The sequence below is a fragment of the Rattus norvegicus genome, chromosome 13, assembly GCF_021556685.1.
Source record: "Rattus norvegicus strain SHRSP/BbbUtx chromosome 13, alternate assembly SHRSP_T2T, whole genome shotgun sequence".
NCBI lineage: Eukaryota > Metazoa > Chordata > Mammalia > Rodentia > Muridae > Rattus > Rattus norvegicus.
This window is the reverse complement of record NC_141546.1, coordinates 67,532,589-67,546,599: the sequence shown is the minus strand read 5'-3', so window position 1 is coordinate 67,546,599 and position 14,011 is coordinate 67,532,589. Positions and strand designations below refer to the sequence as shown.

The following is a 14,011-nucleotide window of genomic DNA, read 5'->3' as shown; positions in this document are numbered from 1 at the left end:
ACAATTATTCTAGCTACTAAGTTATATCAGATATAAGTGGTGTTAAGAAAACACTATCATGTGTAAAGCCTGTATCGAGTGCATTCTTCAACAGCCAAGTAGGTCAGGAGTGGACAAGAGCTAGTGTGTTCTAATATAGAAAAGAGGTTTCCTGGGATGCTGGGTGTGTTCTAATCTAGAAAAGAGCTTTCCTGGGACCCTGGGTGTGTTCTAATCTAGAAAAGAGCTTTCCTGGGACCCGGGGACACAGTAACAGAGCTGGGAAGGAACATGAAAGTGTGTAATCTCTAATTCCTACTCTAATTGCCATTGAACCGGGGCTGAGCCCTAGGCCTAGCAGGGAGGGCAAAGGCTCCAGATGCTTGTTCGAATCCAACAGAACCTGGCTGGGATTCCATGAAGAGCCCAACTGTAACATAGCAGCGTGCATGAGACAACTCCACGGTCAAAGTCTAAGGGAGTTGGAAAGAGTTGGATGCCCAGAGCCCAGGGATACACTTTAGCTGCAGTGGGGAGGGGAACGGCTGACCTCCCAGGCCTTGAGTTGAATTGTAGGTTCATCTATGCCTGCTTTATTACAGTGCGGCACAATGTACACAGGAACCAATCAAACTTTCATACATAGTAGCAAGAACATTATTAAGGTAAAAGAACGTTCAGCAGTTCCACAGGACTCCTCTGTAGCAAGAATTGAAGGCCTCTTGCCAACAAACAATTCTACCATGCTAGACGCACCTGGGTTACGGGACTGGCATTTCCATGGAGTTAATGGCGGGTGTTGGTGCTGGGAGCCAGGACCAACCTCAGAAGCAAAGCTCTAGCTTCCCTTTCACACTCAGCTCTGAGGACCAACGAGCTGGTACCTTCTTCATAGGTCATCACTGGCTTAGAAAATGGTTCAAATAAGGGGTTTTTTTTTTCACACACATATTTAACGTGTGTGTGAGCCACGGCACATGTGTGGAGGACAGAAGACAACTTGTAGGAGTCAGTCCTTTCCTTCTACCATGTGGGTCGAAGGGTTTGAACTAAGGTCATCGGCCTTAGCCACAAGCAGCTCTAACCCACTGAGCCGTCTTGCCAGGCACAGGGACTCAGGCTTTGGACTCAAGACTTGTTTTTTCCTAAATGTAACTATAGTACAAAAGAGAAATACATTCGGTGGAAAGAGGACTTCGGGGTTAATTTTGATCTTTTCCCACACTATTGACACATTAATACCCCCTTGCAATTTGGTAGCGCCTTGCCTCCTAACCATCGAGGATCCACAAAGGAAAGCAAGTGGCCCACTGTAGGGGGTGAGAAGGTTGGTGTGGGGTGTGGGTGGGAGGTGTGCCTGCCACCACCACGACCAGCAGAATAGAACTCCATGGAGACAAGAAGGCAGTATGGCTAATAGTCAGTGTTGGTTCAAACTCTCAGAGTCTGACCCTGAGTAGTTTATTTTAGGCATATTTAAGCACAGCACAGTTCGGCAGAAACTCAGTCCTGTTTGCACAATAAAGCACAAAGTAAGCTAAGATTGGAGGTGACAACATAGGAACTCTCTAAAAGACATGTGACATTTTCAGTAAACATGGTTCTGAGCTAGCAGTGGAGGAGGGGGTGGGGGTAGTGCATGCCTTTAATCCAGCACTGGGGAGGCAGGGGCAGTGAATTTCTAAGTTCAAGGGCAGCCTGGTCTACAGGGTGAGTTTCAGAGCAGCCAAGGCTACACAGAAAAACAGCCACAAATCAAAACAAAGAAAGAAACAAAAGATGGGTTCTATAGATTGGCTAAGGATCTGGGGAAATCAAGTGTGGCCTGAGCTATTCACAAAGGACACCAGGCTATTAACCACATCCGACCCGGCCTTCTGGGTGGATAGCAGGTTATGCACCCCTTCCTTTGAAGGAACACCACCACGTGTTTAACATTCCAGGTTTCCCTTGTGTTCATCCGTGAGCACAAGGACCTCCATGCCTGGCACAGCACACTGGTGTACTGCATCAGAAAACAATGATGCATGTGGGGTAGTAGGTGTGTCACACACCTTCTTTACCTAAAATAACCCAGACTGAGATGTGGTTCAATTAGAGGAGTGCTTGTGTAGCCTGTGCAAAGCCCTGGGTTCCATCTCTAGCACTATGTAGACCCTACTGGTGGGGCTTGCCTGTGATCTAAGTACTCTTGAGGGGGAGGCAGAAGACTTGGCTACACACCAAGTTTAAGGCTAGCCTGGGCTACAAGAGTCCCTTTCAGAAAGAAGGAGGGAAGAAGGGAGGAATGGAGAGAGGGGGAGAAGAAAATAAGAGAAGGGAGAGACAGACAGAGAGAGACAGAGAGGAAGAAAAACATAAGAGACACTGGAGGGAAGGAGGGAGGGAGGGAGGGAGAGAGAGAGAGAGAGAGAGAGAGAGAGAGAGAGACAGAAACAGAGAGAGACAGAAACAGAGACAGAGAGACATAGAGATGGGTTTTTATCTGGACAGAACCTGTCATCATAAGTTGAGAAGCATGTGGCACACACTTGGCTGCCCTAAACTATTTACGACATGTGACAGAAAAGAGACCACAACCAGCTTTAAATTTTTCTTATTTTTTCTCAGCTGCCTTCTCTTGAGACCTTTCCCCATAAGCAGTTTTTTGACCAGAAGGACCTTGGGGTTCCTTCACAAGAATAGCTTAAGAAGGGAAATGAGTGGTTTCCTGATCCCTGGGCCATCTTGACCCTAACAACATGGAGGATTCCCTCTTGGAGCTGCTTGGTACCGCAAGGCCCACTTCTTTTTCTAGAGCTGCCTGCTCACCCCCTCCATACCTGTAAGTGACAAGTGGCCATGTCTGGAGACCATTTGGTCATTGCAAGGTGGGATGCTCCTGGTGTCTAATGGGGAGAGGCCAGAGATAAAGAGCCACAAATCCCACAGCACAGGACAGACCCTATAACAAAGTGCTTGCTACAAACTTATGGAGAACGCTAATCCCTGTTCTTGGGGGAACCAGTCTCACGCCAGCCAATTCCCAAAGCAAAGGCACGCCTTCCCTTGTGAGCAGCGCTGTAGCTGTGTGTCTGTGACAGAGCAGGACGGGCCACACGTCCCCAGGGACTCGGGCAGAGATAGAATCTATTTTTACTTGCAGCTCCAAGCAACCCTGGGAACGCTTCACTTCTTGTGCCTGAGAAACTGAAGCAAAAGAAGATGTCTGTTCAGCACTACTTCTAAATAAAGGTCAATGGCATTTCCAGGGCCTTTTGTTTTTAAAGCTGGTGGCATACATTTGGAAGTTTGATAGGAAAGGTTACTTGTGGAAGAAACAATTTGTGTTCATAAACTCACAAGTCAGAGCCAGCCAGCCTGTCCTTTTCAGTAAAACAGGCAAGAAGTTGTCCTTGTTTGGAGAACCTCACCTCACCGTGCACTTAGTGCTTTTCTTTGACAGACCTACCGAATGGCCCACAGTCTCTCTTCCAGTGTTAACCAAGTACCCAGATGGGTTTCAACAGGTTCCCCACAGAGAACCCATGGTTTTGAACATGGACGAATAACGCTGAGCAGATAGCCTGTCACTCGAATTGCCAAGTAAAATATGCAAATCACAGTGAATGCTCTCCTGGGCCAGCACACACTCCTGTCTGCTCTCCCTTCAGAGCACACAATGAGCTTATTTCTGTTTGAGTCAGAAAGAAAACGTTCCCTCTCGGTATCCAACGACTTTATAAAGAGCCTGAAATCACTGAATGCCCCTCCCCTCCTCTCTCTTTTCCTCCCCCTACCCCCCTCCCTTTCTTTCCTCCCCTTGTCCATGCTGGATCAGGTCCTGGGTCTCACACATGGGAGGGCACTTTCTCACCTCTAAGCCACACCCATCTCAGTGTTTTCTTGACAGCCAGAGTCTCAAGGCACAGAAGTCACGTGACTTTGGCAAGCCTCTGCCAGAATAGAGGGCTAAACTTCCAAACTCCTCTCTAGGGCCGTCCCTCCTTACCTCACAGGCAAACAGCTTGAACTGCAGCCCCAGGATCTTGTAGTCTATCAGCTGATTCCCTCGAAGCTGAGTCAAGGCCTCTTTAAGGTCTTTGATAGCAAGGTCATATCTGCAGGACAGGGGGAGAAGAAAGCTGGTCCCATGCAGGTTGTGGAGAAAGAAATGCAGAACCCACGTCTCGGTGTTTCTCCATTCCATCCATCCCACTAAAAGAAGCACTCCTATTCTGTTTGACCTCTTCTACCTTCTCACCAACCCCGAGCTCAAAGACTCTACGGACTAGGTATAATTTTTTGTACCCTGGGGCTAACCTGGGGTAACCAGCAATGAGGACTACTCTTATCTACGTGTTATATACATAGTTCCCATCTTTCTGTATATAAGTACACTGTAGCTATTTTCAGACACACGAGATGAGGGCATCATGTCCCATTACAGATGGTTGTGAACCACCATGTAGTTGCTGGGAATTGAACTCAGGACCTCTGGAAGAGCAGTCAGTGCTCTTAACCGCTGAGCCATCTCTCCAGCCTGTTCCCACCTTTCTGATGACCTGAGTGACCTTCAAACACAGCTCTTGGTCTCAGTGGGGAGCTCCAAGCAGGACCACCCTGCTTCTCCGGACAGATTCATGGCAGTCCTCACTCAAGGACAGATCTGCCCGGCCACAGCTGCCAGGGGTTCCTTGTCACAGCTGTAGCTGTGTGCATCATCCTCCTGCCCGCAGCCCTGTATCTTCTGTTGGGTCCAGTTTAGCTTTGGGTTTTGTGGCCTCTTGCCTCTTTCACACATTCTGGGAAAGAGGAAGATGTTATCTCAGGCCACCCTGTAAAAAAAAATGAGAAGCGTAGGCTTCCCCGACCCCTGTCTGTAAGCACAGGCTTGTGTGGTTATCTGGTCCCCTGAAGCAAGGAGAGGGCAGGAGGCGGCGCAGGTGTCCTGCTCTCTGAGCAGATGCAATTTCCACTGTGTTTCACAGCCTGTTTGGGAGCAGGGAAAATCTCAAAGGGGACATTTCAGGTGTCATCAGCACTGACTTACAATCGTGCCTTGCTCCCTGCTGAGTTGACTGAGCAGGTGGTTTTCAGCTGTGGAGATGCCCTGAGCCTACCTGGCACTCACTGTAGGGAGGGACTCAGCAAAGTTCTCTGCGTAATTCTCTGTCTCATTAAGATGTCCACAGTGTTAAAAAAAAAAAAAAAAAAAAGGAACGTTATCCAGAGTGCTTGTTTTTGTGTGAAGAAGCTGGTGGGTGGGGTAGCCCTGCTAAAGTCCGTTTGCCGTTGTTATTTAGAAATAGGGTCTTATGTATCCAGGGCTGGTGTTAAACTCACTGTGTAACCTGGGATGATCCTTCCACCTCTCGAATGCTGGATTGTATTCAGTTTATGTTGGGGATCAAGTGACCTAAGGCTTCTCTCAAGCTAGGCGATCACTCTACCAGCTGAGCTACACTCCCAGCTCCAATGTCCATTTTTAAAACTTGCCTTTGCACGAATCATTTGCCTGGCGGGCCCCTCCCACCTGGCTGCGGCTTCTCTCCTCACCCCCGCGCTTGTGACCGCGGCGGCTTGTGACCGCGGCGGCTGATGACCTCGGTGACACCCATGACAAGGAGCCCAGCTTTAACACACAGCTCTGGATCCCACGGCACAGGACCGAGTAGGATCAGTTCTGAAAGAGGTCCAACCCTGCTGGCCCCCTTCCGAGCGCCCTCCTGTGCCATCTGGAGGCTTCCTAAGACTTCTGCCGAGAAACAGCCACGCCCCCAGGCAGGCTCTCGGCTCCAGAGGACTTTCCCTTAGCATTTCCGTCCGACCCCACAAGGGTTCCTTAGTAACAGCTGAAGCCACTGCTTGCCTTTTTGCTACCAATACACACACAGCCTCGAGTCCCAGAGCACATACACTGGAATAAGAGAGTCTCGGTGAGGGGGAGGAGTCGAAACAGGCAACACCCCCAGCATGCTGCCGGTGCCACTCCAACCGGAGGACAGGGTCAATCCTCCCAGCCCAGCAGGAAGAAGGCCTTGCCCCCTCCCCTTTCTAGGCCAGCTCCGCCTTATTCTGAAAGGTGTCACCCTGCTTTTATTTCCACAGTCTGAAGATCCACGAGGCTCTCGAGGTGTGAATGATAAATTACAGTCCCCTCCCCACCCCCTTTCTTTGGGATGACAAAGGTGGGGACAGGGAAGTTTGGTGGGAGGGAGAGAGTCACTCTGCTGCTTGGGAAACACCTCTGACTTTGTTCTGTTAGAATTTAAGGCAAGCAACCCTGAAGCCAGGTGACTGAGTGGTTGAGGGGTCAGACCCTGCTTGGTAAGAATGACCCTGTTAAGACAAGCTCCACACAGTAGGAAAGAAAGCCTAAGGGCTCAGCACCACACCTTTCCGTCCCTGTGCACTAGTCCAACTCTGCTTCACACCACGGTCACAGGCCCTGACGACTTAGTTCCCCCTTTTAATCCATACCTTCCTTGAAGTAGACATTTGTCTACTTCATTTAATATTCACGTAGTTAATTTAACACATATGGGTGTGGTAGTTTGAATAGAATTGGCCCCCATAGGCCCAGAAGGAGTATTACTATTAGAAGGCGTGGGCTTGTTAGAGGAAGTGTGTCACTGTGGGGGGGCCGGGCATGAGGTCTCAGACGCTCAACACATGCCCAGTGGCTCAATCACCTCCTGCTGCTTACAGATCAAGATGTGGAACCCTCAGCTCCTTCTCCAGAATTATGTCTGCCTGGACTTGGCCATGTTTCCCACCATGACAGTAATGGACTAAACCTCTGAAACTATAAGCCAGTCCCAATTAAATGTTTCCCTTTATAAGAGTTGCCTTGAGGGCTGGAGAGATGGCTCAGCAGTTAAGAGCACTGACTGCTCTTCCAGAGGTCCTGAGTTCAATTCCCAGCAACTACATGGTGGCTCACAACCATGTGTAATGGGATCTGATGCCCTCTTCTGGTGTGTCTGATGACAGCTACAGTGTACTCATATAAATAAAGAATTGCTTTGGTCATGGTGTCTCTTCACAGCAAAGAAACCCTATGTAAGACAATGGGTGTGTAACGATTTCATTGTTTAAAAAATTCCAAAAGAGCCAGGCATAGTTTACACCTATAATCCCCAGTGATGGGGAATAAAGACAAGAGGGCTAAGAGCTCAAGGTCAGCCTCAGCTACAGAAAAGATGTCTGGAACAAACAAATGACTTACTGAAAAGGAGAGGAAAGGAACAGAAAGGGAAATAACAGAAAGGAAGGGAAGGAAAGGAAAGGGAAGGAAAGAAAGGAAAGGAGAGGAGAGGAAAGGAAAGGAGAGGAGAGGAAAGGAGAAGAAAGGAAAGAAAGGAGAGGAGAGGAAAGAAAAGGAAAGGAAGGAAGGAAGAGGAAAGGAAAGAAAAGGAGAGGAAAGGAAAGGAAGAAAGGAAAGAAGGAAGGAAGGGAGGGAAGGAAAAGAAAGGAACGGAAGGGAAGAGAAGGGAAGGAAAGAAAAGAAAGGAAAGGGAAGGAAAGAAAGGAAAGGGAAGGAAAGGAAAGAAAAGGGAGAAGCATTTATTCCTCAAGCATGAGAACTTGAGCCCAGATCTCAAGTCCCACCTAACAAGAGCCAGGCCCAGTAGCTGGAGAAAAGGCTTAGCGGCTAAGAGTGGTGTCTGCTCTCTCGGAAGACTGGGGTCTGGTTCCAAGCCCTCAGGTGGCGACTCATAATCATCTGTAACTTCAGTTCCAGGGGACCTGATACAAGCTCTAGACTCCATGGGCATTAGGCACACACACATACATACCTGCAGGCAAAACACCTGGACACATGGAGGGTATGGTGCAGAGGGGCTTTGGCTTTTCCCTTTCTCCCTTTGCTAAACCCTTAGATTACATTCCTAAAGCTAGCCCCAGCTCTAGTTCCTTATTTGGCCACTCCCTCCTCTATGAGGTCCAGCTATCAAAAGTCCCCTTTTGGCTAATTAACATACCCAATCAAAACAAACCAACCCATCCTAACACAGGGGTTCCCCATTTACTTCTATAAAGTGCTATTTGCCTATGGGCCACGTCCATCCCCTCTCTATCCAGGGTCAGGACAAATATCTCTTCCCCTTTCCCTTGTTCCTTTTTTTTTTTCCCTTATCTTCTGTCTCCTGTCTTGGTCTTTTTTTTTTTTTTTTTTTTTTTTTTTCTGGAGCTGGGGACCGAACCCAGGGCCTTGCGCTTGCTAGGCAAGCGCTCTATCACTGAGCCAAATCCCCAACCCCCTGTCTTGGTCTTTTATTCCCTGCCCTTTGACCTTCTGGGGCAAATAAATCTCCTTGTGTTGAGAACTTGGTCTTGGTGTGTCTCAGGCTGACTGTGGTCCTTTCACACATAAAATAATCTTAAAAAAAATAAGAAGCCAAGCACGATAGCATGCGCCTATAACCCCAGCTCTAGGAATGCAGAGACAAGCAGATCCTGGGGATCTACTGGCCAGATGAACAAAGTGGCCAACTCTATTCAGTGGGTGAGCTCTGGCCCCACCGGCCACTTTGGAGGGCTTTGATCTGAAGGTGCTGTCAGCCTGTAAAGTGGGTTGCTCATCTGTTGCTAAGAGCAACCACTAGTGCTCATAGAACTTCAAGGTTCTCTGTCTGTACATGCGGTCAGTTATCTGAGTGAGAATAAAGTGCAAGTCTCACTGGAAGAAAAGGCACAGATGCAGAGGCCATCTGGAGAGGGGTTTGGGGAAAGGAGATTTCTGCTTCTACAGACAATGTGGCTGCTCTCCTCACAACATTCTCTTCTCATCTCTGCTTCCTGAATCCAGGATCTTCTGAATCCAGAGACGTAGAATGTCTACAGAGGCCAGCCACATCCCACCCCACCCCACCCCAGCCTGTTTCATCTCAAAAGACAAACTCCAAGTTCTTTCTTTTAATTATCTCCAATAACCTATGACAAAGAGACAATAGGAAAAGAGAACAGACTTCCAGAAGGAATTCCTACATGAAAATGTCAGAAAGTTCCAGAGCCTGGAAGGCGAAGATTTTGAATAACTTAGAAAAACTCCAAGGGGCAGGGGGTGGGGCAGGGACCAGACATGGTAGCTTATGTCTGTAGTCCTGGTCCTTGGGAACTGGAGGTAGGAAGGTTAGGAATTCAAGGTTATATCAGCTAACAGCCTTTACTACATAAACCCCTGTCTCAAAGGCAGAGGAGAGCTCTTGCTCCTGCTTTCCCTTGCTCTCTCTTTCCCCTTTGTCCCTTCTCTCCCCATCTCTCCCCATCCATCTCTCCCCTTCTCTCCACATGCTCATGGCCAGACTCTACTCTACAACCCTCCTCCTCTCCTCTCCTCTCCTCTTCTCTCTCTCTCTCTCTCTCTCTCTCTCTCTCTCTCTCTCTCTCTCTCCCTCTCTCTCTCTCTCTGCCCTACTACCCTCTTAACTCCCCTCCCCATGCCCCAAATGAACTCTATTCTGTACTATACTGTCCTGTGACCGGTCCCTCAGGGGGAAGAGGTGCCTCAACATGGGCCTGCTGAGGCACCCCTTCCCCCAGACCTCCAAAGAACATATCCCCCCTCTCCCCTCTCTTTATCTTTTTATAAACACTCGTGTGTGTGTGTGTGTGTGTGTGTGTGTGTGTGTGTGTGTGTATACACACCTGAATGTATGCCTGCAGACCAGAAGAGGGCTGGGAATTGAACTCTGGACCTCTGGAAGAGCAGTCAGTGCTCTTATCCTCTAAGGCATCATCTTCTCCAGCCCCTGTTTGTGATCTTTAAGGAGCCACTCTGTCAAATTACTCAACTCCATCTGTAAGCAGCCAGCTACTGCTGTGTGACAGAGACTGCTCAGAATATGCCTGCCCGGTGCCTCATCAAGGTGACCACCTCTGAAATCCACTTCTGGCCCTTGTCACTGGTGCTGCCCTGGTTCAGACCCTCATCGTTCATGAGGACGGCTGTACTCATTCCTGAATTGATTTCCTAAGCACCAGTCTCCTCCCTTTGCTCATAGTCTAGAGTGACTTAATCCCTCCATGATCTGAGAACTTTCAGGAATACATCATCCACTCCCCTCCTCCTCTGCTCCCCAGTCCCCTCGATGTCCTGCCCCCAAACCACGCCAAGCTTGCCCAGTTTCACTGTTGAAGAAGTCTTCCTTCCACTCAGCCATTTTCCTCTTCCCTAGAACGTGTGTACACACTCGGACACTTTCCTGAGTCAGTTTGCTGGCTGACTTTGCCTAAAATATCTGAAATTCACATTTCGAATATTATGCCTTTGTGTGTGTGTGTGTGTGTGTGTGTGTGTGTGTGTGTGTGTGTGTGTGTGTGTGTGTGTGTTCTTTGGGCATTTGAGGGTAGAACAGGGAATTAATATTATTAGTTAATATTCATTTTGGATTTTTGGTTGTTTGTTTTGTTTTGTCTTTTTACTTAAATCAGTAAATAGCCCAAAACGTGCACGAGCTGACAGAGGGAAAGGGACTTCATTATCATCCCAACATCCAGAAACAACTAGAATGGTACACCACTGATGATGCCTTTCCAGTCTATGCAACAAATGGGTTTATAGTGTTTGGAAACCATTCTTTAAAATTTGCCATTAACCGTAAATTCTGTCTGTCTGTCTGTCTGTCTGTCTGTCTGTCTGTCTAAACACACATGTATTTAATTTGTCTGTATTAACTTATACATATGCTGCTAATAGTTTGTATTCTTATTTTTGTGATAGGTCCCAACCCCCACCCTATAATTAAACCAGGTTTTGCAAACACATTCAGCATGGGTGAAGCCAGGACTGATTTGATTTCATGATGAACCTTGTTTTGGGACTGCTCAGTCCTACACAAAGAGGCACAGTGAATGTCCTCATTAGGGACATTGGGGAGAGAGGGACAGGTAGCCAGTGGTTCAGGCTCCTTGCGGCTGTGCCCTGATGACTTACAATGAGGTCAGACTTGCCTCCCCCTAACCCCCCCCCCAGAAAAGCCTCTCGCATGATATTTCTTGCATAACTGCCCAGAAAGAGCAAGGCAGCCTTCCTACCCACAGAAGCTGGACGGTACTTATTGAATACCAAGTCTACCAGAACAAAGACCCAAAGGCCGCTGTCACACTCCGACACCACTTACTTCTCCATGCTGTAGTAGAGCATTCCTCGCTGGAAGTAAGCCACTGCCAAGTGCTTGTCTCTGTTGATGCTTTTGGTGAAGGCCTGCAGGGGGAAGGGTTACATGGCCACAGAGCCAGGCAGAGAGGAAGTGTAAGCATTGGCAGCGAGAGGCAAGATGTGTGTCATAATGATTCAGCAATGCAAGGTGACAAAATTGGCCTGGGGTATAGACATTTTGGGTCGAAATGCCCTGGGGTGTTATTTCCCCTTTGCATAGCCTGTGGTGAGTTAGCTAATCTTCCTGAACCTCCCTGCTTTCCTCTGTAAAATAAGTGATGGGGACAGAGAGATGGCCCAGCAGATAAGAGTGCTTGCTGCTCCTCCAGAGGAAGAGTATAAAATTCCCAGCACCCACGTAGTGGCTTGCAACTATCTGCAGTCTAGTTCTAGAGGTTCTGATAGCCTCTTCTGCCCCCTTGAGAATCAGGTACACACATGGTCTCAAAACACCCACTCGCATTAAAATAATAATAATAATAATAATAGTGATATAGTTACAATGTATATTGTTTTTGTTTGATATAAATGTATTGTGTAACCATTTATAGCACTAAAATAATAAAACAAATAAGAATACATATATATAATATTATTTATATTGGATTAAACAGGAAAACAAGGGCAGAGGGGATAAGAGGTCTGGCAACAGAAAAATAGAAAGAAAGATCTTGACCAGTAAGGGTAGAAGCCAGTGATCTGAGGGTGTGAGGTGGCACAGCTTGGCCAAGAGTGCCAGGTCCAGGCCAGGGTGTGAGCACGCAGGGCCTATGTCAGAGCCTGGTCCTGGAGAGCTGCCTCCTTTTGTCCCCCAGCTCTGAGGATGCAGCCCCATCCTGAGGGGAGGAGGTGGAGGAGGCAGTCCTCCCTCCAGGCAGAGGCTGGATGGGCCATACTCCCTGCCATATGCTTGCAGACCGTAGAGTCTAAGCATATCAAGTTACTTTCTCTCCTCCTGTCAGGGTGTGGGCAGTGTTTGTTCCCCTGCTGGCAAAAGGATGACCAGTGCGAACTGGTTCTTTGGAGGGGGCAGAGGCTGGGTAAATGGGTCAGTGGGTAAAATGCTGGCCTCGGAAGCTTGACAGCCTACAGAGTCCAGGTGGGAAAAAAACAAGCAGGTGTGGGGTCACATCCTTTCTAATCTAAGGCGGGGGACAGGTGGGGGTGGGGAGGACAGAGACAGGCTCTCTAACCAGCCAAGCCTAATGGGCAAGTTCTGGGCCAATAAGAGACTCTACCTAAAAGACAAAACAGCAGCAACAAGAAACAAAAACAAAAACAAAAACAAAAACAAAACAGGGTGGACAGCTCCTGGCACTTGCTGTGCAATCCTGGAGGTTTGGGGTTGATCACTGGAACCCCGGTAAAAATAGACGGAACTCCACAAAGCTGTCCTTTGATTGACACATGTGTGCTGTGACATATGTAGCCACCTCTCTCTCTCTCATGCATACACACACACACACACACACACACACACACACACACACACACAATCAATCAATCAATCAATCAATCAATCAATCAATCAATCAAGAGGCCTGGTGGGCATGTTGAACATCTTTGATACCAGCACTTCGGAGGCAGAGGCAGGCAGATCTCTGTGATTTTGTGAGTTCAAAGCCAACCTGATCTATAGATTGTGTCCTAGGATAACCAGGGCTCCTCAGAGAAACCCTGTCATAAAAAAAAGGGGGGGGGGGGGTTGGGGATTTAGCTCAGTGGTAGAGCGCTTGCCTAGCAAGCGCAAGGCCCTGGGTTCGGTCCCCAGCTCCGAAAAAAAAAGAAAAGAAAAAAAATCAAAATAAAATAAACAGAATTGGACATGTTCAACGCCAAACCAGAGAAAATGTATTTTAAAAACTTCAAAAGACATAGAAATACCTACCCCACACCCTTGGTGAACCTCATGACTTAATCACAGTGTGAGTTTCCTCAGCTAGCCTCAGAATCCTTACAGAAGTAACCTGCCTTGTTGATCAGAATTGTTCTTTGAGCAGGCCAAACTAATAGGATGGTAAGTCCCTAGAAGCCATAGAGGCATTTTAAAACTGGATGCCAGGGTAAGACAGAGAAAGCTTACCCAGGAGGCGCTGTCAAAGAGAGCACAGCTTAAGAAGTCTTCACAAAGGGTTAAAAGATGATCTTGGATAATGTAGAGATCTTGTAGAGCAGAGCCCCACCCTTGGGTGGCTCGGAAAAATCCTGCCCTGGGCGCTCTTAAAACTGCCTGCTCAGCCAGAGGCAGTTAGTTGGGGCCTCTGGGGTAGTTCTAGAAGGCTTTTGTTCCTTTAAGGCTTTGGAAGGTGAGGTTTCCAGAGGTCAGAAAGGCTATAATTACGGGCCCCTCGACTCACCTGCTCGGCCTCCTGCAGGTTGTCCAGGATGGTGTACATGCAGCCTATGTTGAAGCAAATCCTCGAGTGGGGGTCCTGCACCTCGCTGAAGGCCTCCAAGGCACCCTTCCAGTCCTTCTTGTCGGCTGCCTGCACCCCCTCATTCCAGAGCCTGATGGCCTCAGCTAGGGACATGGTTAGGTGCTTACTAGAAGACAGGATGGTAGTTCAAGGTGTCTCTCCTTAGAGCTACTGGCACCCCGGGCTTCAGCGTTCCAGCCTAGTGCACTGAATGGGGTCTAGCCTCCCTTTGGGCGGCTTCATAGCGTCAGGAAGTTTCCCCACCGTTCAGGAACTGACGCATAAGCTAGCATGAGAGAGAAAAGGAAAGAGAGAAGGCTGGAGGAGGCTGGCTAGGAAAGAGGAAGTACATCGGAGGCTGCCTGCCATGAGCCAGTCAGTTCCTCTAAGTGTTTTTGCTACGTCCTACTTGTCTCTGCCTCCCACACCCTCTGTGGCAGCTTCAGGTCAGGGGGACCTCAGCAGGTCT

At 48.4% G+C, this 14,011-nt stretch overlaps 1 protein-coding gene across 1 annotated transcript in view; it reads right to left on the bottom strand.

Annotated features, from left to right (window-relative positions):
- Ncf2 (neutrophil cytosolic factor 2) overlaps positions 1-13,702 on the bottom strand; it is a 30,370-nt gene extending 16,668 nt beyond the window's left edge. The window contains 3 exon segments of the mRNA NM_001395185.1: positions 3,971-4,079; positions 11,088-11,170; positions 13,483-13,702. Of these exon segments, the coding sequence (NP_001382114.1) occupies positions 3,971-4,079; positions 11,088-11,170; positions 13,483-13,656 (366 nt within the window). The 5' untranslated portion in view covers positions 13,657-13,702.
- Between the last annotated feature and the right edge of the window lie 309 nt (positions 13,703-14,011).